At 29.2% G+C, this 25901-nt stretch overlaps 5 protein-coding genes, 1 long non-coding RNA gene and 1 other non-coding gene across 9 annotated transcripts; 4 read left to right on the top strand and 3 right to left on the bottom strand.

The window, feature by feature from the left end:
• Positions 1 to 601: 601 nt before the first annotated feature.
• Positions 602 to 3660, bottom strand: LOC124493256 (uncharacterized). Of its 2 annotated transcripts, none has more exons than XM_075732081.1 (3): positions 3421 to 3660; positions 1934 to 3340; positions 602 to 1870 (listed from the first exon to the last, which is right to left on the bottom strand). In XM_075732081.1, the coding sequence occupies exons 2-3, from the start codon at positions 2636 to 2638 to the stop codon at positions 788 to 790; spliced, it is 1788 nt and encodes a 595-aa protein (XP_075588196.1). In that variant the 5' UTR covers positions 2639 to 3340; positions 3421 to 3660; the 3' UTR covers positions 602 to 787. The 2 variants fall into 2 exon arrangements, with proteins under 2 accessions (XP_075588196.1, XP_046912281.2); XM_047056325.2 differs by having other exon boundaries at positions 2129 to 3340; positions 3421 to 3622.
• A 1424-nt stretch (positions 3661 to 5084) lies between these two features.
• Mctp (multiple C2 domain and transmembrane region protein) lies at positions 5085 to 17359 on the top strand. Its single transcript, XM_075732077.1, has 11 exons — positions 5085 to 5225; positions 7712 to 8328; positions 12211 to 13787; positions 13869 to 14200; positions 14276 to 15071; positions 15195 to 15249; positions 15360 to 15501; positions 15592 to 15793; positions 15967 to 16499; positions 16575 to 16782; positions 16845 to 17359. Exons 2-11 carry the CDS (start codon positions 7947 to 7949, stop codon positions 17019 to 17021), a joined length of 4404 nt encoding a protein of 1467 aa, XP_075588192.1. The 5' UTR covers positions 5085 to 5225; positions 7712 to 7946; the 3' UTR covers positions 17022 to 17359.
• A 143-nt stretch (positions 17360 to 17502) lies between these two features.
• LOC124493642 (chondroitin sulfate synthase 1) lies at positions 17503 to 20190 on the top strand. 2 transcript variants are annotated; one of them, XM_075732078.1, is made up of 3 exons: positions 17520 to 17656; positions 17773 to 18135; positions 18210 to 20190. In XM_075732078.1, the coding sequence occupies exons 2-3, from the start codon at positions 17987 to 17989 to the stop codon at positions 20098 to 20100; spliced, it is 2040 nt and encodes a 679-aa protein (XP_075588193.1). In that variant the 5' UTR covers positions 17520 to 17656; positions 17773 to 17986; the 3' UTR covers positions 20101 to 20190. The 2 variants fall into 2 exon arrangements, with proteins under 2 accessions (XP_046912700.2, XP_075588193.1); XM_047056744.2 differs by having other exon boundaries at positions 17503 to 18135.
• LOC124493643 (putative chitinase 2) lies at positions 18913 to 23969 on the bottom strand. The gene is made up of 4 exons (XM_047056746.2): positions 22783 to 23969; positions 22458 to 22563; positions 22028 to 22314; positions 18913 to 21961 (listed from the first exon to the last, which is right to left on the bottom strand). The coding sequence occupies exons 1-4, from the start codon at positions 22973 to 22975 to the stop codon at positions 20358 to 20360; spliced, it is 2190 nt and encodes a 729-aa protein (XP_046912702.1). The 5' UTR covers positions 22976 to 23969; the 3' UTR covers positions 18913 to 20357.
• LOC124493648 (uncharacterized) lies at positions 23388 to 24514 on the bottom strand. Its single transcript, XM_075732080.1, has 2 exons — positions 24314 to 24514; positions 23388 to 24176 (listed from the first exon to the last, which is right to left on the bottom strand). The coding sequence occupies exons 1-2, from the start codon at positions 24325 to 24327 to the stop codon at positions 23423 to 23425; spliced, it is 768 nt and encodes a 255-aa protein (XP_075588195.1). The 5' UTR covers positions 24328 to 24514; the 3' UTR covers positions 23388 to 23422.
• On the top strand, positions 24298 to 24690 carry LOC142597607 (uncharacterized). Its single transcript, XR_012832290.1, has 2 exons — positions 24298 to 24454; positions 24620 to 24690. It is a non-coding gene; the product is annotated as an uncharacterized LOC142597607 (long non-coding RNA).
• A 795-nt stretch (positions 24691 to 25485) lies between these two features.
• Positions 25486 to 25609, top strand: TRNAS-UGA (transfer RNA serine (anticodon UGA)). The gene is made up of 2 exons: positions 25486 to 25522; positions 25565 to 25609. It is a non-coding gene; the product is annotated as a tRNA-Ser (tRNA).
• Positions 25610 to 25901: the final 292 nt, after the last annotated feature.

Genomic DNA, 25901 nt, shown 5'->3' with positions numbered 1-25901 from the left:
ACACACACACACACATGCAAACAATGTTTTTAATCGCCAATTGTTTCATGGGAATAAATATTTTTCTTTTTGGAACAAAAATACAAGAAAAAAAATTGATCCAAATTTTCATGTTTTTAGTTTTTTTTTCTTTCCGGTTTTTATCTATGAATGTAATGAAGATGATGATAACATTTTCTTCATTTTCTTCGAATGAATTCTTTTTTTCCTGGCATCAATAATAATGATTATGATGATTAAGTGAAAATGAATTTTTCATCATCATCATCATCGTCTAGTCAAATTTTTTCATTTGAGCATCATGATTATCGATCAATAATAATAAGAAAATGGAAATTAGCTGAAATTGTTTGAAAAAAAACGACGAAATTTGATTACAGTCGGCTAAAAAAAATGATGATAATATTCGTGAGACTTTCAGTGCATGTGATTTGTATGCTTCCGTTTTGAATTTTTTTTTTTTTTTTTTTTTTTTGATGGTCGAGATCATCATCATGATGGATGGATGGATGGATGGATGGATGGGCATCATTGATTTTTGTTTTGAAATTTTCAATTTTCAATTTATATAAAATGAATAAAACGTTCACATTGAATCTGATTGTACAGTGAAAAAGTGAAAATGAAAAACCAAAACATTTTTTCGATTTATTATATACCTGATTATATGTTTTTTTTTGTATGTGTAAAAGTAAAAACAGTTATGAAACAACAGAGATAAAAATGAAGAAAAAAATACTTTGTAAACACAATGTAAAAATTTTATAAAAAATGATGTTGATCATCATCATTGTCCATCATTATCATCATCATCATTATCATTAGGATTTTGACAATTAATAATCTCATATTCTTCATTATTCTGTTGTTGTTGTTGTTGTTGTTGTGATGATGGATTATTTAAATTTGATTCAAGTTTCCATAATGAACAATATCTTGGTAATATTTCTTTCATTTCAATATACTGTGGTCTTTGTATCGATGATGATGCTGATGATGATGATTGTGATGTATTAACACAATCATCATCACTCATTACTTCATCATATGTTGGTGGTTTATCCATTTTTGTTAAAAATGATGCTATCGAATTTGATAATGATTGTCGTCTATTGATTAGATTTAAAATTATATCCGTTTCATCCATTTGTGTTTGACGACGATTATGTTGATTATGGTGATGTTGATGATGATGATGATGATGATGATGAAAATTTTTTACGATTGCCACACAACAATAAAAACACCAATAGATTAATGTTAATACAAATATCGATGCAAATAGACTGCCAATTATTTTACAGGTTAAATCACAACTTGGTCGTCGTAATAATAACTTTACACATACATGTGTATCACGATGTATTGCATACCCATATGCACATTCGCAAACCGTATTATTACAGACAAGATTTGAATTTCGACCAGTAACAGCACCATTATTATTACTACGACAATCATCATCGGTGTCACAAATTTTTCTAAGACATTTACCGATTTTCATTCCATCATTCCAATCACTTTCACCTAACACATCAACATGTTCGGATGCAATTTTCAATAATTCTTTTGTTATCAACTGTAATGATGATACACCACTATTATTTTCTGCATTTGATAATGAAAATTCTGGATCTTCCCAGAATTCAAATTCTGGCCAACATTGACATTTACGTTCAAAACAATAACTATATTCAGCTGGACAATCTAATTTTTCGGATTTTTTCTGACAACTTGTACCTAAACGAAAATATTGTGGCCGACGTGATAATATAGGTACTGTAGATTGTTGTGTCATTTTATTGTTGTTGTTGCTTGATAATTTCAAAATCGGTCTGTATGGTTTTGAATTCATTTCATAATGATTAATCTATCATGGAGAGAGAATTAAATTTGGTTAATAAATTATGATAAAAATGTATGGTATTCTTGCCTTTTGACAATATTTTGTTTTAGCATTTAGAAAAAAACCACGTCTACAACGACAACGTCCCCATTGATGATCACAAACAACATTTATATCAATATCTTGACATTCATCATCATTAGTACATGAAAGTGCCTGTTCATAATAGATACACATTCCTTTTGAATCGGATGGTATATGTTTTTTAAAATGAAAATAAACTTGTCCCAATGAACATAGACAAGTATGATTATGGCAAATAAGATTTGAATCACAATCGGATGAATTTTCACATTGTTGTCGATGATGACTAATTGTATGATGTGATGGCGTTATTGTTGTTGTTGTTGTTAAGGAATTTGTCGTATTCAATAAAGATTTTGATGATGATGATGATGATGATGAATAATGAATATGATTATGGTGATTATACTCCGGTATAGTGGCCATAACCAATATATTGGAAAATGAAAAATAAAAAATAATAATGATGATGAAAATGATGTGAAAAATATGATGATGATGATGATGATGATGAAATCTGATTGTCTCGAAACGATAATTAATATTCATATTATCTTTATTATTATTATTAGTTATTTGTCGATGGTTTTGTTTTATTGTTTTTACATCCATAAAATTTGAAAAATCGATAAATTTGATGATGATGATAATGATATTCGGTGCATTAGTGAGATTTGCAATAAAAGAAAAAATTCTTGAATGTCGCATCAAAGTCAATATATAAATTTGAATGAATGAATGAATGAATGAATCGTAATCGATACAGTAACTATTAATTTTTGCCCACCATATTGAACACCAAGGATACAATATATATTCGATTACTTATTATTGACAAGCGATATGTGTTTGTGTGATCGAAGGCACACACACACACACATAAAGTGGTGAATATTTTGTCAATCAATCACTAAAATCTTCATCAACAAAAAACCAAGAAAAAAAAATGGTTCGATATGATTGTTCAGCAACAATAACAAGCAAGCAGGCATAAAAACATGATGATGATCTTATTATTGCTAGTCTTGGGGAAAATTTGTATAGAAAATAAATTCAAAGACACATTTTTCATTCATTCATTCATTCATATCATCATTTCAATATTCAAATCGATCGAGGATTCGATGATAATGTTGATAAGTTTGGGTGCAATTACAACCAAAATATCAATATATGGGTAATAACATAATAATCATCATTGAAGCGAAACAAAAACCCTCGTTTTATTTATTTTTTTTTTATATTTCAGATAAATCCATTTTTTTCCCAATCATCATCATCACCATGATCCTTTTAGTTTTCTTCAGTATATATATTCGATTTAACAAACAAAATTTAATGATAATGGCAAGTACGAATGATTTTTTTTTGTTTTTGTTTTGATTGAAAATATCATGGCGGTCGATAATCCTAGTATATAGTTTATCAAAATAGATTGTTTTTTATTGAATTAATTTTAAATTCATTCAATTTCATTACAATTTACATACCGCTTTTATGGAGAATTTTCTTAATAAAGAACACAAAAACGTCACATTGATGATTGAGGACTTTAGAATCCTAGCCATGACTATTAACTATAACTATCTTTAGACTAATTGCTATGGTTATTATCTTTCAAAAAAAACTAATAAATCGTATTAAATATTATTTTAATTAATATAAAAAAAATCATGCCTTTGACATGTTGCATGTTTATATAATCCATCCACATCAACGAGGATAGCAACACAATAAGAAAAAAAAACAATAATGTCCTATCCTATATGAATGGATCAGATTCAAATGAAATCCATTTTTTTTTGTATTTTTTTTCTAAAAAAAAATTTTTATCATCGCGAATTGTTTCAAAACTACATAGCCATTACAACAACATGGCAACACACATGGTTACAATCATCGAGAGGTAGAGAATAATATTTTGTTTTTCTTTTATTTAAATTGGCAAGATTTTTATCTAACTTTAAATCAAACTTTAAAAATTTGATCTCCTCAATTTTGTCCATTATCGATTGTTGTTTCCGATGATTTCCGAATCATATTTTGTTTTTCATCGAAAAAAAATGAGATTCATTTATATGGAAAAAAAACTCAGAACCACCTGGAAAAAAATATCGATTAATGGGCTGGAAAAGAGAAAAAAAAATTAAGAATCTTCCCGTCTCAAACGAAATGAACCATTATAATGAGTCGTTAAATTTTCATTCATTCTCAACAAAAAAAAAAAAAAAAATTCCATGACATATGAAAGACGTCCAGGAAATGGAATGAATAATCATCATCATCATCATCATCAAAATTCAGTCAATTTTTATGATTCATGTATATTCAAACAACCAATCAACCAACGAGAAAAAAAAACAAGCGCCAGTATTTCAAATATTTTTTTTTTTCGTTGATCCAGAATATAAATCATCAATTCTATGGTTGACAATAAACGAAAAAAAAATATTCAACCACTACCATCATCAACACATCCATTATGTGTTCATATGTGTGACCGACCGGACCATCATCCATGTTGTGTTTGACTGGCAGACCAAAAAAAAAAAACAACCAAAATTGACAATGTATATCATGAACCGGGAAACATAAATCTGGTTTATTCTAGTTCATAGAAAGAAAAAAAAAGAAACAAAATTGCATTAGATTCTAGAATCTAGAATCTAGATATTAGGATTTAGTGAGTTGGATGAGAACCAAAAAAAAAATTGTAATAAAAACCATATCATCAGTCAGTCACTTTATCAGCATCATTTCAAATAAAGATTTGGTTCAAGTATTTTTTTTTTTTTTTTTTTGTTGTCATGATCTATCGGGTTATTATTATTACACTTGCGCGCCATTTTTTTTTGTTGTTGTTGTTGTTCTCATTCAAAATATTATTATATATTCAAGCCGTTCTTTAACGATAACGTAAGCGTCTTGAAAATTGAACCACTAGCTATATAAAAAAAAAAATAAGTTCCAAATATTGTAACACACACATATAGAGACAGACACGCAAACTATTTCATTTCATTGGATTCTTGGATCTAATAGTGGATAGAATTTCAGTCATTCAATTCAAATAAATCGATTCAATAATCATTAATCAAAAACAAAATTCGATATTTTCGATCAATTTCAAAAAAAAAAGTTTGAAAATTCATAACTTTCACACACACATCAAAGTTTTCATCTTTGTTTCTTGATTCATATATTCAATATATTTGCCAAAAAAAAAATCAACCAGTTTTAACCATCATCATCATCAACAGATTTACAACGCATATAATAATTTATTTTATCACTGGTGAGTCATTATTGCAATTATATAATTAATGCTTTTTTATCACTGTTTCTAATCAAGAATTTCAATGGAAATTTCTTGCAACAAGCAATCATTATTATTATTTAGTGATAGTTAAGATGTCAAAAAAAACAACAACAACAACAGCCTACGACTTATAATTAATGTGTATGTATGTGTAAGTGCATGTGTGTGTGTGTGTGTTTGTATTGAGAAGAAAATAGAAAATTTTACAACTATTCAAAGATTTGTAAGAAATAAATCAATCAATCAATGATGATGATTAAGAATTGCCAATTTCAATTGTCAAACACATGAATGATTTTGTAAATATTGAAATTTATCAATGTCAATGTCAATATATGCTAAATGTTGTTTGATATGTGAAAACAGAAAAAAAATAAAATAAAATAATTGAAATGCAAAAAAGATTCCAATTTTGCATGAAAAAAAATTCATGTGAAATCATAAACACCAGAACCATAATCATAGCATCATAGTCAGTTATATCTGAAAAGTTTTTTCCAACATCACCAGAATCTGTCAATCATTTTCCAATTTTTTTTTTTTGCCAAACAATAACGAATCCGGTTAAATAATTTCACACGCACACACACACACAGACAAAAAACGAGAATAGATTCCATTGAAAAACAGAAATTTTTTGCACTGAAATTGCACAACCAAAAATATCTACTGGTTGACAATCATAATGAAATGAAATGCCAAAAAAAAAACCAAATAGACCACTTTCAACCATTGTGTGTGTGTGTGTGTGTAATGTCCTTCAGAAAGAAAAATGGAGAATCAATTTATTTGATTATCATTTGCAACGAAACACACACACACACACACAAACAAACATTCATAGAGATAAATTGTTCGTGTGTGTGTGTGGAAAAAAAATGAAAAAAACCAACAACAACAACAACGACAACAACAAAATTCATGACAATCCTGTTGTGAATACAAATGATGTGGATGACGATGGAAAAAAAATTGTTTTTTTTCTCTGTTCACCATAATCATTGGTGCAAAGTTTTTTTTTTTGCTTTCAAAGGATGTCATTATGATCATTGTGGAGAATAAATTTTAATCTAAATTTAGATTTAGACACATATGTAAATGCACCGGTACGCTTTTAATATTTTTCACGTTACCTGGTTATATTGGTTGTTTTTTTTTTTGGCTAGTTGGCTGACTGGTTGATATAAAAAAAAATTTGATATCTGCCATTTTTTTTGTGGGCCATACAATGAAAATGTCCATATCATATTGTACACACACACGGTGCATATGCGGTTTATTTGTTCAATTCAATTAATTCACTAGGAACCAAAATTTGTCAAATAAACAACCAAACAAACAAACAAACAAGCTTGTACTGAAATTAGATTCTGGAGAAATGTGTAAAATATTTATTAAACCAGAATGACCTGGTTTTTTTTCCACATTTTTCTTTCCTTGATCATCATCATCATCATCATCATAATAATAACATAATAATGGTGATTATTATTTTGGATCACAAACAAATTCTCATTTTAGATCACATTTAGATTGTTATTTCATTTAAATGAAATTCTCATTTATTTAACTTATGATGATAAAATACATTATAACAAACAAAAAACTAGGCTACAATTCTAGCTAGAATTCAAGTATTTTGTAACATATAACATGACAAATAACGACGACAATAACGATAATGAAGAATAATTTGTTTATTGTTGTTTTTTAAGCCAAGTCATGACAAATTTTTTTTTTACTATGTTTGTTTTTTTTTGTTTTATTACCGAAATTCTTGCTGGATCACATCATCACCATCATCAACTAGATCATTTATTTTTATTCCATATATAATAATGAGATTATATAAAAAACCAAATGGGTGACAAGTGTGGAAAATTTCCGTTTCGGCAATGATGATGATGACGATGATTTGGATATTGTTCCAGAACATGTTGTTTTTATATGTCCACCCCCACAAAAAAATACTCGTTTCAGACATTGTAGACAAACAAAACAAAAAAAAAGTTTTTAAATATTTTTTCTCACCCAAAAAAAAAATGATGATGATAAAACAACTACCTTGAATTGATAATTCGGCTAATGGAAAAAAACCTGAATGTTTGATAGATAGAAAAAAAGGATTAACCACCATCATAATAGAATGAAACATCTGGATGTTTTGTTTTTTTTTTGTCTCACACAGTTTATTAATGTACAGAATTTCATTCTGTACATTAATAATAATAATATATACGCCCGGTTTAAACAAACAAAACATCTGTATATATGTACATGGATATTGACTGTGTAATAATTCCATTATTATTACATAGATAGAGATCATTCATTTTTATTTACCCAAAAAAAAATCATCATCATCATCATTAACACTTTAAATGCACACAACATTTTGATAACATTCAAGAAAATGATGAATTAACATTTCCGTTGTTTTTTTTTTTTTTTTTTTTTGGTAGAATAAAACAAAAAATTTGTCAACCGATAGTGGTCGTGGTGGTGGTGGTGATGGCTGACAGGTTGGCAGAAATAATACCATGATGTACTACTATAGTGTATTGGATTTTGTATTTTTCAATTTTTTTTTCTTTTTGATTTAAAATACCGAATTAAATCATCAACATCATCAACAACAACAACAACAACAACAAAATCAAAATCCATTAATATAGAACATATGATTCAAAATTGAAAATGTTTTCATCAAGTTTAATCAGAAGTGTTGGTAGCAGTAGCAGTAGCAATAGTAAACGTAAAACAAAAAATCAATCAAAACAACCAATCACAACAACAACAACAACACCGTCAACATCAAAACAAAGATTATCATCAACAACTTTTGGTCGTATTTCAATAGTTGGTGATATTATTGAAAGAACAACCAGATTAAATAAACAACAACAACAACAACAACAACAAAATAAACGTGTGATGAACACTACCACCAATACCAATGATGGTATCGATAATCAACTCAACTTTGATGATGATGATGATGATAATAATGATGATAATAATCGACAATCATCAAGTATTACAATTATAAATGGTAATAAAAAAAATGTATCCATTTCCGGTAAGTGAATTTCTTTCTTTTTTTTTATTGATCAAAATCCAATAAAAAAAAACGGCAATCCCGAATTTTTGTCATCATCAACAAAACCAAACAAATTCAGTGCATTTCAATCGATGCAACACACACATGCACACAGACAGAAAAAAAAATTGTCAACAAAAGGAAAATTGATAATTTTAGAAATATTTAAATTTCCTTTTTTTTATTTTAGTGGCCATTTATCAATTTCCTTTTCAATTTATCTTTTTTTTTCGTTTCGTTTCGTTTCGTTTTGTTTGCCAACCTTTTTCATTGCGTTGTGTTTGTTATTATATTACATATGAACGTCATACATTTGTATGTATGTATACAGCATGTCAGATTCAAGATGAATGATGAAAAAAAACTTATACTCGAGGGGTTTTTTTTTCTCATTTTACTTCTTAATAATGTAATATTTACCCAACCTGTGTGTGTGTGTGTGTGTGTGTGTGTGTTTACGGTCATTTGTTTGACCATCAATTTTCATTATTGATGATGATGATGATTTGTAAATAATAATAATAATGTAACGTGTTTGTATTATATGCGTCACCGTGCAGAGTAAATTTTTTTTGTTTTTTTCATGATTCTAGTGAAAAATGACAGACAGTAAAATAAATTTATTCTACTACATTCAGAAAATCACATACCATACATTGCATACACAAATTGTTAATAAAAAAAAAAAAAAAATACATCACATGTTTAACCCTAGAAAGGTAACCTTATCGATATTGCGGGAAAGGTAACCTACGTAAATTTTACGTAGTTGATATGCATAACTTATTTCCGCTAAAAAAATTATTCATCTGATTATTTATGTTAAATTTTAACGTTTATTCATTGAATCACACCTCTATTTTATATTAAAGAAAAAAAAATCATTTTTCAAAAATGGAAAGTTCAAAAATATCAAATCAAAGATATGGTGTAAATTTTGAATTTTTTTTTATTGTCAATTTTGAAATTATCACAGCGTAAAGAAAAAATGAAAAATGATCCTGTAAATATGATTAATCAATCGATGATTGTGTATCGAAACATGATTGACAAATTTTTATCTGATATTCGCCACGGGGGCGGTGCCACAACGTTTACATCCGGTCGTTGTTAAACGCTTTTTGCAAGCATTTTAATTTTGAATAAAGTGAAAAACATAAACAAATGAACAGAAAAGACGTTTATTTCAAAAAATATTGCGAGAAAAAACGTTTTTGACAAGTGAAAAGATAAAAAAAAGAAAAAGATTAAAATTATTTTTATTCATAAATGACGTTTTTTGGGAAAAATTTCCGAAACTATCGCTCTCAGCAAAATTTTCTAAGATTTTTCTATGCTGATTCAGGCAACCATACGTAAATTTTACGTACAAGCTTTTACGCCTGAGCTTGTAGATAACAGATAAAAGGCGAAAACTGGATCTTTTCTATTTCTAAAGGTGTAGAAATATATTCTTGAGGAATAGAAAGGGGTTCCAGCTGTCTTAGCATCGTGAGTGTTTTTTTGGAACATTTTGAAGTGCAAAAAGCATAAATTTTACGTAGGTTACCTTTCTAGGGTTAACCAAATCAATTCAATTGAATCGATTCTGATGAAAGTGATGACCTTTTTTTTGGACAATCAAACAAAACCAAACAGGGAAAAACCGAAAAAATTTTTTTTACCATCAAGTAATCTGGTGAATTCATTCATTCATTTGTTTTTTTTTTCACTCCTAGATTGCCGTTGTTGTTGTTGTTGTTGTTGTTTGCAATATTTTGAGATATTTCCACCATTATTGAAATTATCATATCATCAGATTGCTGTTTGAATATTTATATATATGGTATATTATTATGTGGATATTTAATCTTCATTTCCTTATCAAAAACGAAAAAAAAAAAATTTTTTTTGGTTGTTGCAATCAGTTTTTTTTTCTATTTGCTGATCAAAAAAAAAAAATTTGTTTAGATGTGAAAATTTAATTTTTTTGGAAATTCTTTCCACCACTATTTTTGAATTTTATTGCTCAAATACTTGGATATTTTTTATTTTGTTGTGTTCAAATGAATTTTAACACATATTCATTTCATTCGTGTTTGCTAGATTGCTGGATTGATGGATCAGAGTGCAAATATTTATTCAAAGTTTTGAGGACATTTTTAGATGACGAGATGGTAGAGATCATCTATCTATTTCAAATCGTGATTTTATAAATGGCGAGATAACCAAAAAAATCTGTTTTTTTTCATTTTATCTCTACCCATTCACTATGCTCGTGTTTATATCTGATGATGATGACTATGATGACGATGATGACGATGACGATGATGATGGATCATAAGATTTTTTTTTCTTCTTGTCTCTATAATGGTTGTAATTAATCAATTAGCTCTAATCAATAGGTCAAAAGATTAATCATCAAAAAAAAAAAAAAAAAAAAATTTTGAAAGAAAAAACAAGAGACAAGGAAAGAAAATATTTTCCATTAGAAAATACCATCAAATCAATATCGATTGATTGATTGATAATGAAAATGAAAAATTAAGACAAACAAACAAACAAACAAAAAAAAAATGAAAAATTTTCATCATCAGCTTCTATTTTCCTTGACATTGAATAATAATGAAACAATATAATCTTTTTGTGTGTGTGTGTGTGTGATATGGATTGATATTTATTGGCACATTGATCTAATCGATATTTATGGATAGATCATCAATGGATGAATTGTTCATCAATCGATCGATATTGATGATCAATTTTTTTTTCGTATGTAAGGTATAAGAGATACAACCAAATTCTTTTTGATGATCAATTCACCATTGAATAGCATCATACAGATACAATGCAAATAGCCATTTAAAGATGATGATGATGATGATTTTCCTCTATTTCATTTTTATTACATGTCCACACACACACATTTGCATAATTTGCATTTTTTTTCTGTTTGATTTTTATTTTCGTCATTTTTTCTTCTGGTTAAAAACAAATGAAAGGATGTTGTCATCATCATTCTTTGTTTCGTGTAACAATATAAAAAATAAAATCCTATACACTTCCCCCACTAATACCACCACCACCACCACCAAACAAGTGAATTATAACCAAAATGACACTTTTCACCAATGTGTGTGTATGATTCGATAGTTAATCAATCAAATTCGTTTTGAATTTCGTCATTTTTTTTTTTTTTTTTTGGTCATCATCATGATTGTGTTCAATCAATAACAACAACAACAACAACAACAATTATCATTATCAAACATGCCAATGCAGAAAAAAAAACAAAGGATATTTTCGTGTTGTTGTTATTACATATATAAAAACAGCTCATTCGAATTCGAATTTTTGTTTTATTCTCATTCACAATCATCAATGAATGGATGAATTTTTTTATGCATTCATAGATTCAGTGATTTTTTTTTCAAATTAAACAAAACAAAAAAATCAATTAACCAAATTAAACAATTTATTATTATTTGAAATCTGTGAAAAAAAAAGACAAAACAATTATTATTGACCATTTTTTTCACATCGTAAACAATGAGCTATGAGTGTTAAGATTTGGCCTTGAGATTCTTGAGATTTTATTTATTTTTTTTTTTTCACTTCTCTGCCATTATCATCCATTTTTTTTCATTCACACACACAAAAAAAAGATGGCCCGAATACATCATGATTATGATGAAATGCATCCACTTTATCGTGTGATATTACCACGTTGGAAACAATATCGTTTCCGTTTTTTATCACCAAGATTATTTTGCATGTTTGCCATTGTTTATATACCATTATTTCCATTTTCAACATTTTTTTGGATTTGCATCTCAATACCATTATTATATTTTATTTATCATAATAATTCTTTCTTCATAGATCGTTGTGATCAATTATTATTTGGTGTTGAACCAAAAACCATTGATAATTATGATGAATCAGAATCGGCAATAATGGCAACAACAACAACAACAACAACAGCAACAACAACAACAACAGCAACAGCATCAGCAATGACAACAGCAACAACAACAGCACTGACACCGATAATGATTCGTCGAAGGTCATCAAGAAAATTGATGAAAAAATCAAAAAAAATTTTTGTTGATAAAACTAGTGATGACGATGATGATGATGATGATAATAATAATTATGGTTTGAAACAACTACGTATGAATAAACATTTGAATGCAAATATTATGAATGATACAACAACCAACAATAATATCGATAAAAATCGATGTGGTTCAAATCAATCAAATTGTTCATCCGGTGGTACATCATCATCGGCAAGTCCATTTCATCGCCATTCAAAATATACATCATCAACTAGATCATTTTCAAAATCAAGTCTAAAACAATTATTGTTTTCATTCAAACGTTTTACACCATCAACAATGACTAGTGACTGTGATACACAACCAAGTGATTTTGATCCAGATGATTTAACATTATTACGACGTAATCGTCATCATCATCATCATCAGAAACGATTAAAATCGGATAATAATGTTCATCATCATAAGAATAAAAATAATAATAATCACAGAAATGCACGCATAACAAGTAGTATGAGATTATCACCATTTTGGAAGCCAAAAAAATCATTAATTCTTGATCAAGATAATCGTCGTGCTATATCTATACCGGATTTAAGTTCAATGAATCTTAAAGATGATTGTTTAATTGAACAGATGATGAGTGAACCAACAGCAACAACAACAACAAAAACAAAAAAATTAACTACCGGTGTAGAAATAGATAATTATTATACACAAACTGAAGATGATGAACAAAATAATATTGGCCATAATATCAGTAATGATCATCATTATGAAGATCAAACAAAAAACGAATCATCACAATCATCAACATTAATGAAAAATCAATCAATACCAACAATGGAAAATGTGAAAAAAATGAGTCGTCTAAAACGAATTAAACGTGATATGCATCGTATATGTTTGCAACGTAATCAACAACAAAAATTTCGTGGTACCGATTATGTTGTACAAAGTGATGATTCTTGTCATTCGGAAAAATCATTCATATCTACAAAACAAAATTATCAACAACTAACAAATAATAGCTCAAGTTTAGATGAGAATAATAACGACAACAACAACAACAACAACAACAACAACTCTATTGAATCAATACAAAATAACGAAATGGCACCAATAGCCATTATGGATGAACAACAAAATGAACCGATTATGATGGCAATCGATAATCAGCAACAACAACAACAACAACAAATTAAGCCTAAAATCCGTATCCTGAAAACAAAAGCCAGTAAAACAATTGATTTAAATAAAAATGATGATAGCAGTGATGAAATGTCAACGGCAACAATAACGGATACGAATGTAAATGGCCGATTATCAGAAATGGTTGATACAACAACAACAACAACAACAGCAACATCAACATTGTTGCCAAAAGCACAAAATTATGCAAGTTTTATTCTTGAATTTTTATCTTTTTACAAATGTCAAATTTTTTTGGGATTAACAGATTCTCACATATTCATATAGGAGGATATGATGCGTTTACAACGAATACATCGATTATTACAATATCCATTCTTTCAGATTGATTGTCATCTTAAACATGGTGAAAATCTTTTAGCAAAAGATTCATGTGGTACTAGTGATCCATATGTAAAATTTATGCTTGGAAATAGAGTTGTATATAAAAGTCAAACAAAATATAAAACATTGAATCCAATATGGGATGAATATTTTGTTTTACCAGTGGATAATATCTGTGAACCAATGACATTGAAAGTATTTGATTATGATTTATTTTTCATGGATGATTATCTTGGTACAGCCAATATTGATCTAACAAAACTTGAACCTGGAATGTAAGTAATGTTGAAGTATAGAAAATTATAGACAAAAAAAAAACAGTTTCTTTACTCACTTTTTTTTGACTATAGATCAACAGATTTTGAACTTTATCTTCATGATAATAATAATAATGCAAATAATAATATGCAAAATTATGATTCCTCATGGGGTAAAATAGTATTGACAATCCGTTTGAATCCAAAAACACATGAAGAACGTGAATATTATTATGGACGTGGAAAATGGACCACAATAGCCGGAATGGATGGACAAACAAATAAACGAATCAAATCACAGCTATATGATTCAATTGTATCGATTGTATTGATAAAAGGTGATAATATTGATCTAGATCATGATTATTGTATACGTATGAAATTGGGAATGGAAAAATATAAAAGTAAAACAGCCGTTAAATCGGTACGATCACCATATTGGGCTGAACAATTTGATCTACATCTTTATGCTGATCAATCAAAAGTATTGGAAATTACACTTGGTTATTCAGGACAACAACATCATCATCAACAGAATAATGATTTTATTGATAAAGTTTGTACAGATCTCAGTGAATTAGAACCTGAACATACACATCGTTTTGTTTATGAATTCAATACTAATCCAATGATGGTTAATCGTAATTCAATGACAACATTGTCAATTACATCGGCAGCATGTAATTCTAGTAACAATAATAGTTTTAATAAATCAACAACAATGATGATGGCTAGAATTGAAATGCTCGTTACAATTACTGGTTTACAGTCATCATCAACAACTAAACAACAGCAACAAGAAACATATGATATGATTCAAATACAACAACAGCAACAACAACAACAGCCAAATTCATTGAAACAATTAATTTCACTTGCCAAGCTAAAGGTATAATTTTATCAATTGAATCTAATTGATCGATTGATCGATCCAAGACAAACAATTTTATTTATTTATTTATTTTTTGCTTTATTTTTTTTTATCCGGAAAAAATCCATTAACCATTATTAGGACCTGAATAATTTTTATGAAAATTTTCTCGATATCGGTACATTGATCGTAAAAGGTAAGAGCAGGAATAATAATAAAAAAACGTTGAAAAGTTTCATCATTTTAAATGGATCATTTTTTTTGGATCATCATGTTTGATCAACACACACCCACACACACACGCAGTACATAGAGCAGAAAATTTAGCTGCAGCCGATATCAATGGAAAATCTGATCCATTCTGTGTTCTTGAATTGGTAAATGAACGTTTACGTACAAGTACTGAGTATAAAACATTGTCTCCTGTTTGGAATAAATTGTTTAAATTGTAAGTAGATGTAACATTTGGAAAAAAATTAATGAAAAATTTAAAATCTGAATTTGACATGTACGAACAAAACAAAACAAAAAAAACTAGTAAAATTAAAGACATACATGATGTACTTGAAGTGACCGTCTATGATGAAGATAAAGATCGTGTAGAATTTCTTGGAAAAGTAGCGTTACCATTATTGAAAATAAAAAATGGTGAAAAACATTGGTATGCATTGAAGGATAAAAAATTACGTCATCGTTCTAAAGGCCATATTTTTCTGGAATGCTGGATCACATATAATCAGGTGAATATTCAAACAAAAAAAAAATCTGATTTTTATTCTAATTGAATTTTCTTTTCTCTTTTTTTTCATATCTCATGTCTTATGTCCATGGCATTGATATGCAAAAAAATCCCATTTATCAATTTTATCTTTTTACATCATTTTTCGACTCATTCATCATTCGTACAAAATAGCTAAAAGCAAGTGTTCTAACATTTACACCAAGGCCTACAAAATATGTACAGAATGAAATAAAATTCAAACGTACATTATTCATACGTAATGCAATGAGATTGAAAAATATATGCTTAGAATTTGTTGAAATTGGACAATTCTTACATTCATGCATACAATGGGAATCACCGACACGATCAATATTTGCATTTATCACATTTTTAGCATCAGTTTATTATTTTGAATTCTATATGATACCATTGGTCATATTGTTGTATATATTAATGAATTATATTGGTATTCGATTTCATAATTATTCCACAAGAAAAGTTGGCCATAATCAGAATTGTATTAATAATAGTAATAACAACAATGATGATTATTATAATGATGATGAATATATCGATGAAACAAAATTAATTGATGAAGATTTTGATGAAAAAGGTGAAGAGAAAAAATCATTTAAAGAAAAATTACAAACCGTTCAGGATCTATCAACATTGGTCATGTTGATTATTGGACAAATTGCATCATATATTGAACGTTGTAAAAAGTAAGTCAATCATGATGTAACAATGTTGAATCGAATGTTGAAAATTTAATTTTTTTTTGTTTTTTGTTTCAATAGTGCCACAAATTTTACAGTGCCTTATTTAACATGGTTAGCCGTTATCTGTATGTCAATGGCAACGATAGTACTTTATTTTATACACATTCGTTATCTGATTCTTTTGTGGGGTATAAATAAATTTACGAAAAAATTTCGTTCACCAGATTCCATTAATAATAATGAAATTATTGATTTTCTATCCCGTGTACCTGATATGGAGGAAAAGGTTTGTTTTTGTTGTTGATGTTGATGTGTAAAAAACTTCATATTTTTCTTACTCTTTCACAGATAATGTATAAACAATTTAAGCCGACTATTAATCGAATACCGGATGATGGTGGAACAATTCAACAACAACAACAGCAGCAGCCACAAGGGCAAGGATCGATTCCAATCAATCAAAATCAAAACACCCATTCAATAGCAACAACAACAACAACAACGAATCGATCGTCGCTCATCTAATACACAATGGCAATGCTGCCAATCAATGATGGATCGAAAAACAAAACAAAAAAAATATTTCAAACATTCCATTTTCTGTTTTTTTTTATTTTTGATATTTAAGATTATTTTCTCTATTTAATGTATGTGTGTGTGTGTGTGTGTGTGTGTGTGTGTGTGTGTGTGTGTGTGTGTGTGTGTGTGTGTGTGTGTGTGTGTGTGTGTGTGTGTGTGTGTGGGTGAATTTGCAATCAATTATGTGTGATTTTTTCTTCGCTTCAATTAATCCGATTTCCGGTTGATTTTTTTTCTTGTTATTAATGAATATAATATAATAAAACCATTAAAACCTCTTATTAATCGAGATTCTTGTTTTCAATTTATTCAACCGGAATTTCCAAACGCCATCTTGTGTCATACTTGTTCATTAATTTATATATTCTATCATTGCCATGAATGAGTCATGATACAATATATTGGTTCGGATTTCAATTCAAGCCATATGACAGAATCATTTGTGCATAACTGTTGCTCTCTTTCTCTTCGAGTGTGTGGGTGTTCACTATCGATCTGTTATTGCGTGTTCCAAATCATGATGATACCAAAAAAAAAACGTATAAATGAAATTGAAATTTAAAACATTTTTCATCATAATGGTATGGCATAATAATAACTGAATGGAATCATCCATCTAGTCGTTTGAATTCTAATTTCATCTGCAATTATAATTGATCATCATGATGATGAAAAAAAACTATGGTAAATCATTTAGAACATTGAAACAGGCCATCCATATTGTAATCGGCATCATTATTGGTTCATGGATCACATGTCAATTTCGTTTGATTAATTATGAAAATTTTAAAAAAGATATTCTCTATCAACTTTGTTCATATCGATCATCTTGGCTTTATGATAATGATAATGATGTTATTCATGTATCGACCAAAAATGATTTGGCACATACATTTCATTCGATTCATAATATGACATCAACTAATCATCAACGTAAATTATTATTGATTGGTGTGATGACTGCCAAATCATTTTTGGATACCAGAGCGCAGACAATCTATGATACATGGGGTCGTGATCTACCTGGTGATGTATTATTTTTTACAAGCTCAAATCAAAAGTAAATTTTTTTTCTATTCATAGTGAATTGAAATGTACATGATAATGATAGAATATCCTTTTTTGAAAACACAGGACCAATTCGAATCTACCATTTGTCGCCTTACCACAGGTGGATGATTCTTATCCACCACAGAAGAAATCTTTTTTCATGTTCAAATTTATGAACGATTATTTCGGTGATCGTTATAAATTTTTTATGCGTGCCGATGATGATGTTTTTGTCAATGTTGAACGTTTAAAAAATTTTCTAGAAAGTCTTAATAGTTCGGAATCGATTTATATTGGTCAAACTGGTGTTGGAAATAAAGAAGAATTTGGACAACTGAATCTTGATTCACATGATAATTTCTGTATGGGTGGACCTGGTGTCATTATTTCATTCAAATCATTGGCTAAAATCGCTTCGAATGTTAAATATTGTCTACAAAATCTTTATTCAACACATGAAGATGTTGAAATTGGTCGTTGTTTACGGCAATTTGCCGGAATTTCTTGTACATGGAGTTATGATATGCAAAATCTTTTCCACCATAATTCATCAATACAGACATCAATTTTAAACGATATGATTCCATCCAAAGATCTATTGAATGCTTTGACCATACATCCGATTAAAAATCCTAATGCAATGAAAAATCTGTATCGATATTTTAAAAGTATTGATCATCAAAATTTAAATTTTCAAATCACAAAATTATTTCGACGTTTAAATATTCTACTTATTGCTACTACTAATCGAAATGATTGGATAGATTTATTATCGATGAAATTTAAAACATTGATCAGCATAAAACGATTGGCCAACGAAGCAGAAAACATTGGTTTCTATCCATCATTGAAAGTTTTATTTACAAAAACTTTAACAAATCCTACATGGAAATTTTTCACACAAAAATTATACACTGAAAAATCATTGAATCCGAAAAAGAATATTGAAAAAGATATTGTACAGGCATTTAATCAAAATATTGAACAAATAATGAATACATTGAATCATAATTCATTCAAAAAAGGAACATTATTTGATTATCATAGTTTACATTATGGTTATGTTCGTTCCACGCAATCGATTGGCACACAATTTGTTCTGGATTTTTTGATGATGTATCGAAAATATCAAGGTAAACGATTAACGATTCCTATTCGAAAACATGTTTACGCTGTTCAAACATTTTCTCCAACACGTTTGTTACATTTGGAAGATAAACCTGTGGATATTGTCAATGTAATTGTTCCATTAGCCGGACGAATATTAACATTTAAAAGATTTGTTCGGAATTTTATTCAAGTATATCGACAAGATGATCGTTTAACTTTAACAGTGGTTTTATTTCCCAATCATTCGAATCAAACTGTGTCTGAAATTGAAATCATTATGAAGGAATTTTCAGGCACAAAAAATATCCTTCAAGTTGATGGAAAATTTTCTCGTGGAACAGCATTACAACAAAGTTCATTACTATTCAATAATTCATCACTTTTATTTTTCTTAGATGTTGATATGCTTTTCACTGAACAAGTTTTACATCGTGTTCGTAGTAATACTATATTCAAGCAACAAGTTTATTATCCAATTGTATTCAGCCAATATCAAAATTCATTGAAAAAATTAATAACAAAAAATGAATCTATTCATGATCAAGAATTTGGATATTGGCGTCAATTTGGTTATGGTATTGTTTCCGTATATAATCAGGATTTAATTTCTGTTGGTGGTTATGATACAAACATTAATGGTTGGGGTATGGAAGATGTTAATCTTTATGATCGTTTTATTGCCAGTAATTTAACCATATTTCGTTCAGCTGATCCAGATCTAATACACATTTATCATGCAATACATTGTGATAATAAATTATCATCCATACAATATGAAATGTGTCTTGGTACGAAATTTTTTAGTCTCGATTCTATAAATACCATTTCAACATTTATACAACAAAATCATTTGTTATTAGATTGAAATATTCTCCATTTTTTTTGCTGTTTGATTGATTGAAAAAAAATAATAATTTTTTTAATTACAAATAAATAAAATTTGATTGATTACAAACATTTGTTGCCACTGTACATTTGATCTGTGCGACTGAATTTTTTTTGTTTTGTTTTGTTTTTCCATCACCATCACAAATATTTTTTTTGTAAAAAAATTGGTTTATCATCCATTTAATCGTAAAAACAAAAAGAAGAAAAAAAAATCTACCATTACATTACCACATTTCATTTTTTTGGATGATCCAAAGCTCCTTTTGGTAGTATGGTATTTTTAATGGTAAAAACATTGCCACGAAAATAATAATGTGGTACCGATTTCATACATTCGGGAACATTTTCAACCCAATCACATAATTTTGAATCATTATTGAAAACAGTCTTTTCTGGACATTCATAGAAAAATAATTGAAATTGTCCTTCAATTTTGGTTTCCACACAACGTATAAATTTTGTACAATCATCTGGTTGTCTATATAAACCTTCTTCACCACAAATAAATTCATCATCATCATCTTTTGCCGGATAATTGAATGGATTTTTTACTGTCGTTATTTTTTCTTCAATACTGTTTTGTGGACTAATGCTAATTTTTCTATTTACCGTTGGAAATGTTGATGACCACCACATTTCTGAACTGGCCGATGCACCTGGTGATGGTTTCTGTGGCCACCATGGTGTTGAACTTGACCACCAAGTTGAACCCGTTGTCGAATCATCAGGCCTTTTTGTAGGTTGAGCTGTTGTTGATGTTGTTGTCATCGATGATGATGGCTTCCATGGTTTTTGGCTGGTTGTCGTTGTTGTAGTTGTCGTTATCATGGGTGTCGTTATGATTGGACTTGATGCGGATGCTCTAGTAGTACTAGTTCTAATACATCTTGTTGTCGTTGTAGGTGTTTCACTACTTGGCATTCGACTTGTTGTTGTAGATGGTGGAAATGGTCGTGGTGATGATGGCCGTGGTGATGATGGTCTTGGTGATGTTGGAGGAGGCGGTGATCTAGTTGATGGCGAAGGAAATGGTGATGTAGAACTTGGTCGATGTGTTGATTCATCGTGACCTTGATCAACACTTGGTTTGGGCATTCTTGGCGGTTCTTGACTTTGGAACACTCGTCGTATTGTATTCAATAACGGATATCTTGGACCACAATGTCCACCAAAATCATCGGTTTCTATTGACCATATCATACCACCAGCTAGACCCATCGCTTTTGCATAGTTAGCTTTGATTTCAATACTTTTCATATTATCATAGCCAACCCATTGACGATCCCAATATGAAAATGGAGACATATAATATGGATCCCATTGGCTTTTCATTCGATCACCTAATTTCATTTTCATTTCACAAATTTCATTATAACCCAGAGAACCACCTTCACGTGTGTATGGGCCAGCTTGACCTTTTTGAGGAGCAGTTGATCCAACATCATGATCTTCGGCTTTTCGCAATGTAAAAGCTCTACCATAGGTTCCCATGCCAAGAACTATTTTGTTTCGTGGTGCACCTTTGGCAAGCCAATAATTGATGGAGAAATTTACGTTTAATTGAAAATCATCCGGATTATTTGGTCGACCATATAATGGTGCATGATGTCCGGTACGTGTTTCCCAACTACCATGATAATCATAACACATAACATTGATAATATCCAAATATTTTGACATTTGAGGAACATCATATGCAGGATCCATAAAATGTTTTCCAGCTGCAACAGCTGAACTCAATATATAACCTTTTGGTTCGAATGCTTGTTTAAGTTCACGTAATAGAATGACAAAATTACGTTTATCTTCAGGTTTACCACCACGTGATCCAGGATATTCTGAATGAATCGAATTGATTTAAATTAGTTATAAAATTATTTTGAAATTTATTCACATTATCATACCCCAATCAAAATCAAGACCATCAAAATCATAACGTTCCAAAAAATCCATAACTGAATTGACAAATGTTTTTCGTGATTCAGGATTCGATGCCATATTCGAATATTTGACCGATCCTTCATTCCAACCGCCAATGGCAATCATTGTTTTAAGTTTTTTATTAATTTTCTTCAATCCAGTAAATCGAAGAAAGGCACCTTTGCCCCAATTTTCTTTTAAATCATTATATGGATCAAGTGGACGAATTTTATTATCATAGCTTAGACCAGCAAAGCCATAGATGATGTGACTGTGTGTGTGTGTGTGTGTGGGAATTGTCAACAAAACAAAACAAAACAAAAAAAAAATGAAAATTTAATGATTGAGAGAAAAAAAAATGAGAATCAATAGTTTGATCCGTGTATATAAATGATTTTTATTTCAATAAGATACCTGCATAGAAATGGATCAATTTCTTCTACTGGAAATTTTCCTCTTCCCGGTCGATAAACAGCCCAACTGCCATAATAACAAATCAATTTTAATCCATTGTCATCAGCTATTATATGATGATTTTCGATCGATCATCATAAGATGTATTTCGTGACCATTTGAAAATGAATTAAGAGAAAAAAATGAAATAATTTTTTTCAATTTAAATTTTTTTTTCACTTGATTTTCGAACAATAAAGTAATGATGATGATGTATGCTTGTGAAGCCACAATGTGTGTGTCTGTGTGTGTGTGTGATTAAATTTATGACAAAATGATTACTTACTATTGCCTCGTGGTGGAACTTCCAATTCATTTTGTTTAGATTCACCACCATCATAATCATCTTCATATATAACAGATGAATTGATGGATAATGACAATGATGGACAAATTATGAGGAAGAATAGACACCATAATGATGATGATAAACAGGATGATGATAATGATGACAATGATAATAACCGAAAAGATTTCATGTTTATGAGAAGAAAAAAAACTGATGATGACAGTGATTCTAAATGCTTCCGATGCAAATGAATAAATGAAAATGATCAATATGTGAATGAATAGTGGTTTTTAAATGATTGAAATTTTCACTGAAATCCAATCAGGTTGAACAACAGAATTTAAAAGGTGAATAGACGAACGAACAAATGAGTAGTAGAATATTTAAAACAAACGGGTTAATCAAAAGGTCAAAAGACCGGATAAATACATTCGATGATTATGTGTAAATGTGTACGGTGAACCTTTTTTTTCACAAAGGTTAACACATTTGTTTTGTTCGGTACATACACAATGAAAACTGGTTCTAGATGGCGATGTCTTAAATGTCATTGCCATCAAATAATTAAAAAAAAGAAGAAAAAAAATATCCAATAAATTGAATTGAATGAAAACAACAACAAACAAAAATATTTTAATTATTTATAAAGTTTGTCGATTTTATTCTGAATTTGTTCGATTTGATCATAAAAATTTAACAATTCAGAATGATTAAAATTCAATGTTAAATTATGGCTATCATTGAATTCGAAATTAATTTCACCCAATGGTAATTTTGGTTTCGATGTATTTGAATGGTCAGTTAGAATTTTGATTTTACGATCAACATTTTTCAATAAATATTCAGCCGATGAATTGAATGATTTTGTTTTGAGAATATCGAAAATTTCCGTTGCATTTTGATGCCAATGTTCAATGAAAATTGTTTGCTTTTCTTCAGACCAACCGACTTCAGTAAGAATATTTTTCACCGTTCTAGATTTAGCATTTGATCGAGCACATTCATAATATAAATTCAATAATGATTTGGCAATAATATTAATGTTATCAATATTGGCTAATGTAGAATTTTGAAGAAGTTTTCCAAGTTGATCATTATTATTATTATCATCATCATCATTATTATTATAATGATGATGATGATGATGATCGCCACTAACACCAACAGTAGTTAATGTAGAAAGTGTAAGGTCCGAATGAGTGAAAGCAAGTTGTTGTTGTTGTTGTTGTTGATTATGATGATTATTATCACTAACGAGTTGATTTCCGCGACCAATGTTGATCGTGATACAATGATGAAAATGTTCAAATACCAGCTTGAACAACTTTTGGAATGTATTTGAATCCAACTGATTTATGTGTTCTGAATATTTTGCCAGCAACAAGTTTAGCCTAAAGTATATGAAAAACAGAAGAAAAAAATAATAATCTTTCATCCGTAACACACACATATAGCAAACGCAAACCATAAATCTATAGTGAAGAAATGATATAAAAGAAAAGAAAAGGGCAGCAACCTTTCAACTTACACATTATTATCCATTGTGATCTTGATGATGATGATGATGATAATGATGATGATTTTGGTGGTGGACAAATGAGATTCAATGATGAAATGTTAGAATGGAGAAGAAAAAAATTGTCTGAAGAGCGAAACCAAGTAATCCAAGGTGAGATTCAAGTATTCGATTAGAATATCAATGATGAAATGTGATAGAAGAGTGGAGAATCTGAAAAAAATTGTCTGAAGAGTATCAATAAATTGTATGAACTTGGCAAAGCCGAGCTGGACATTCCTAATTATTTTCAGTAAAACCGAAATTTAGTAAGCTAAGACAGAAAAACAGAGAGAGAGAGAGAAAGTAAAAAAAATGAGATTCAAGTATTCGATTAGAATATTAAATATGCATGATGATTGGATGGATTTATCGAATCTGAAAAATACATTGGATGTGTGCCAATTTGATTCAAAAAATTCTTTTTTTATTTCCATGCCAATCTACTCATCGTTTGGTAAGTTATTTCGGTGATTTAAAATTTTTTTTTCATTTAAAATAAAGAAAATGGACCATTTACGATATTAAACAGCGGTTGACGATTCAATGACAATCAGCTGATTTTTTTCCGAAAGAGAGAGTTCATTTTCATTAACTATTAGGTTTGCTTCTACCACCATTTCGGTCTTATGTATCTGTGTGTGTGATCATGAATATTTATGCCGCTGCAAAAATCCTAAAATCTGAAGATTTTTGTTCTTGAAGAAAAGATCCAACGAATACAGTATCTATAAATATCGTATTTCAAACTTATCGATTAGCAAAATAAGTACGGTTTACGCCTTTTTTTATTTGGCCGAATTTACCCTGCGGTACCAAACCGAAGGCCGGAAGCAAAACGCCGTGATTTAAATTTTAAAATATAATTGTGATAAAAATCAATTGAATATCCAATTATCATACATTACTATAACCGTTGCTTTTACCATTTTATTATTATTGATAAAATAAGCAGTCATGTGTATATAAGAGTTGAAAACAATGCCGAATGATGAATCACAGAATCCATTTCAAATGAAGTATATCAATATTTTTGTTATCATAACTGATTTTAGGATGAATATTTGACCATATTTTGGAATTTAAAGGGTACAAGTGTCTAGATTTAAAGGTTTTCATCCAGGCACTTTCTGTTAGCAGTTTAAGCAGTCATGGCCGAGAGGTTAAGGCGATGGACTTGAATCCAAAAATCCAGAAAAAAAAATCCATTTGGATTTGTTAGACATCCATTTCCCATTGGGAGCGCAAGTTCGAATCTTGCTGGCTGCGTAATACGTAATGAATGGCGCCATTTTTTTGGTGCCATTCATTTTTATTCAAAAAAAAAAATCTAGATTTTGTATCCATCATGAAGATTCATCATTACAATGATAATAATAATGATGATGATGATTATCAAGTTCAGAAGAAAGAAGAAAAAAATGATAAATCGACCTTTAATCGTGAATTGTTTGAATTTTTCGTTTTGTTTAAAAAATCTGAAGAGAAAAGAAAAGACAACTGGACAAAGGTCATCATTATAATATAACGGATGTTTGTTATTATTTTGTTTTTCTTTTTG

This window comes from Dermatophagoides farinae, chromosome 6 (genome assembly GCF_024713945.1).
Source record: "Dermatophagoides farinae isolate YC_2012a chromosome 6, ASM2471394v1, whole genome shotgun sequence".
Taxonomy (NCBI): Eukaryota; Metazoa; Arthropoda; class Arachnida; order Sarcoptiformes; family Pyroglyphidae; genus Dermatophagoides; species Dermatophagoides farinae.
The sequence above is the reverse complement of the archived record's forward strand: the minus strand, read 5'-3'. Positions and strand labels throughout refer to the sequence as shown.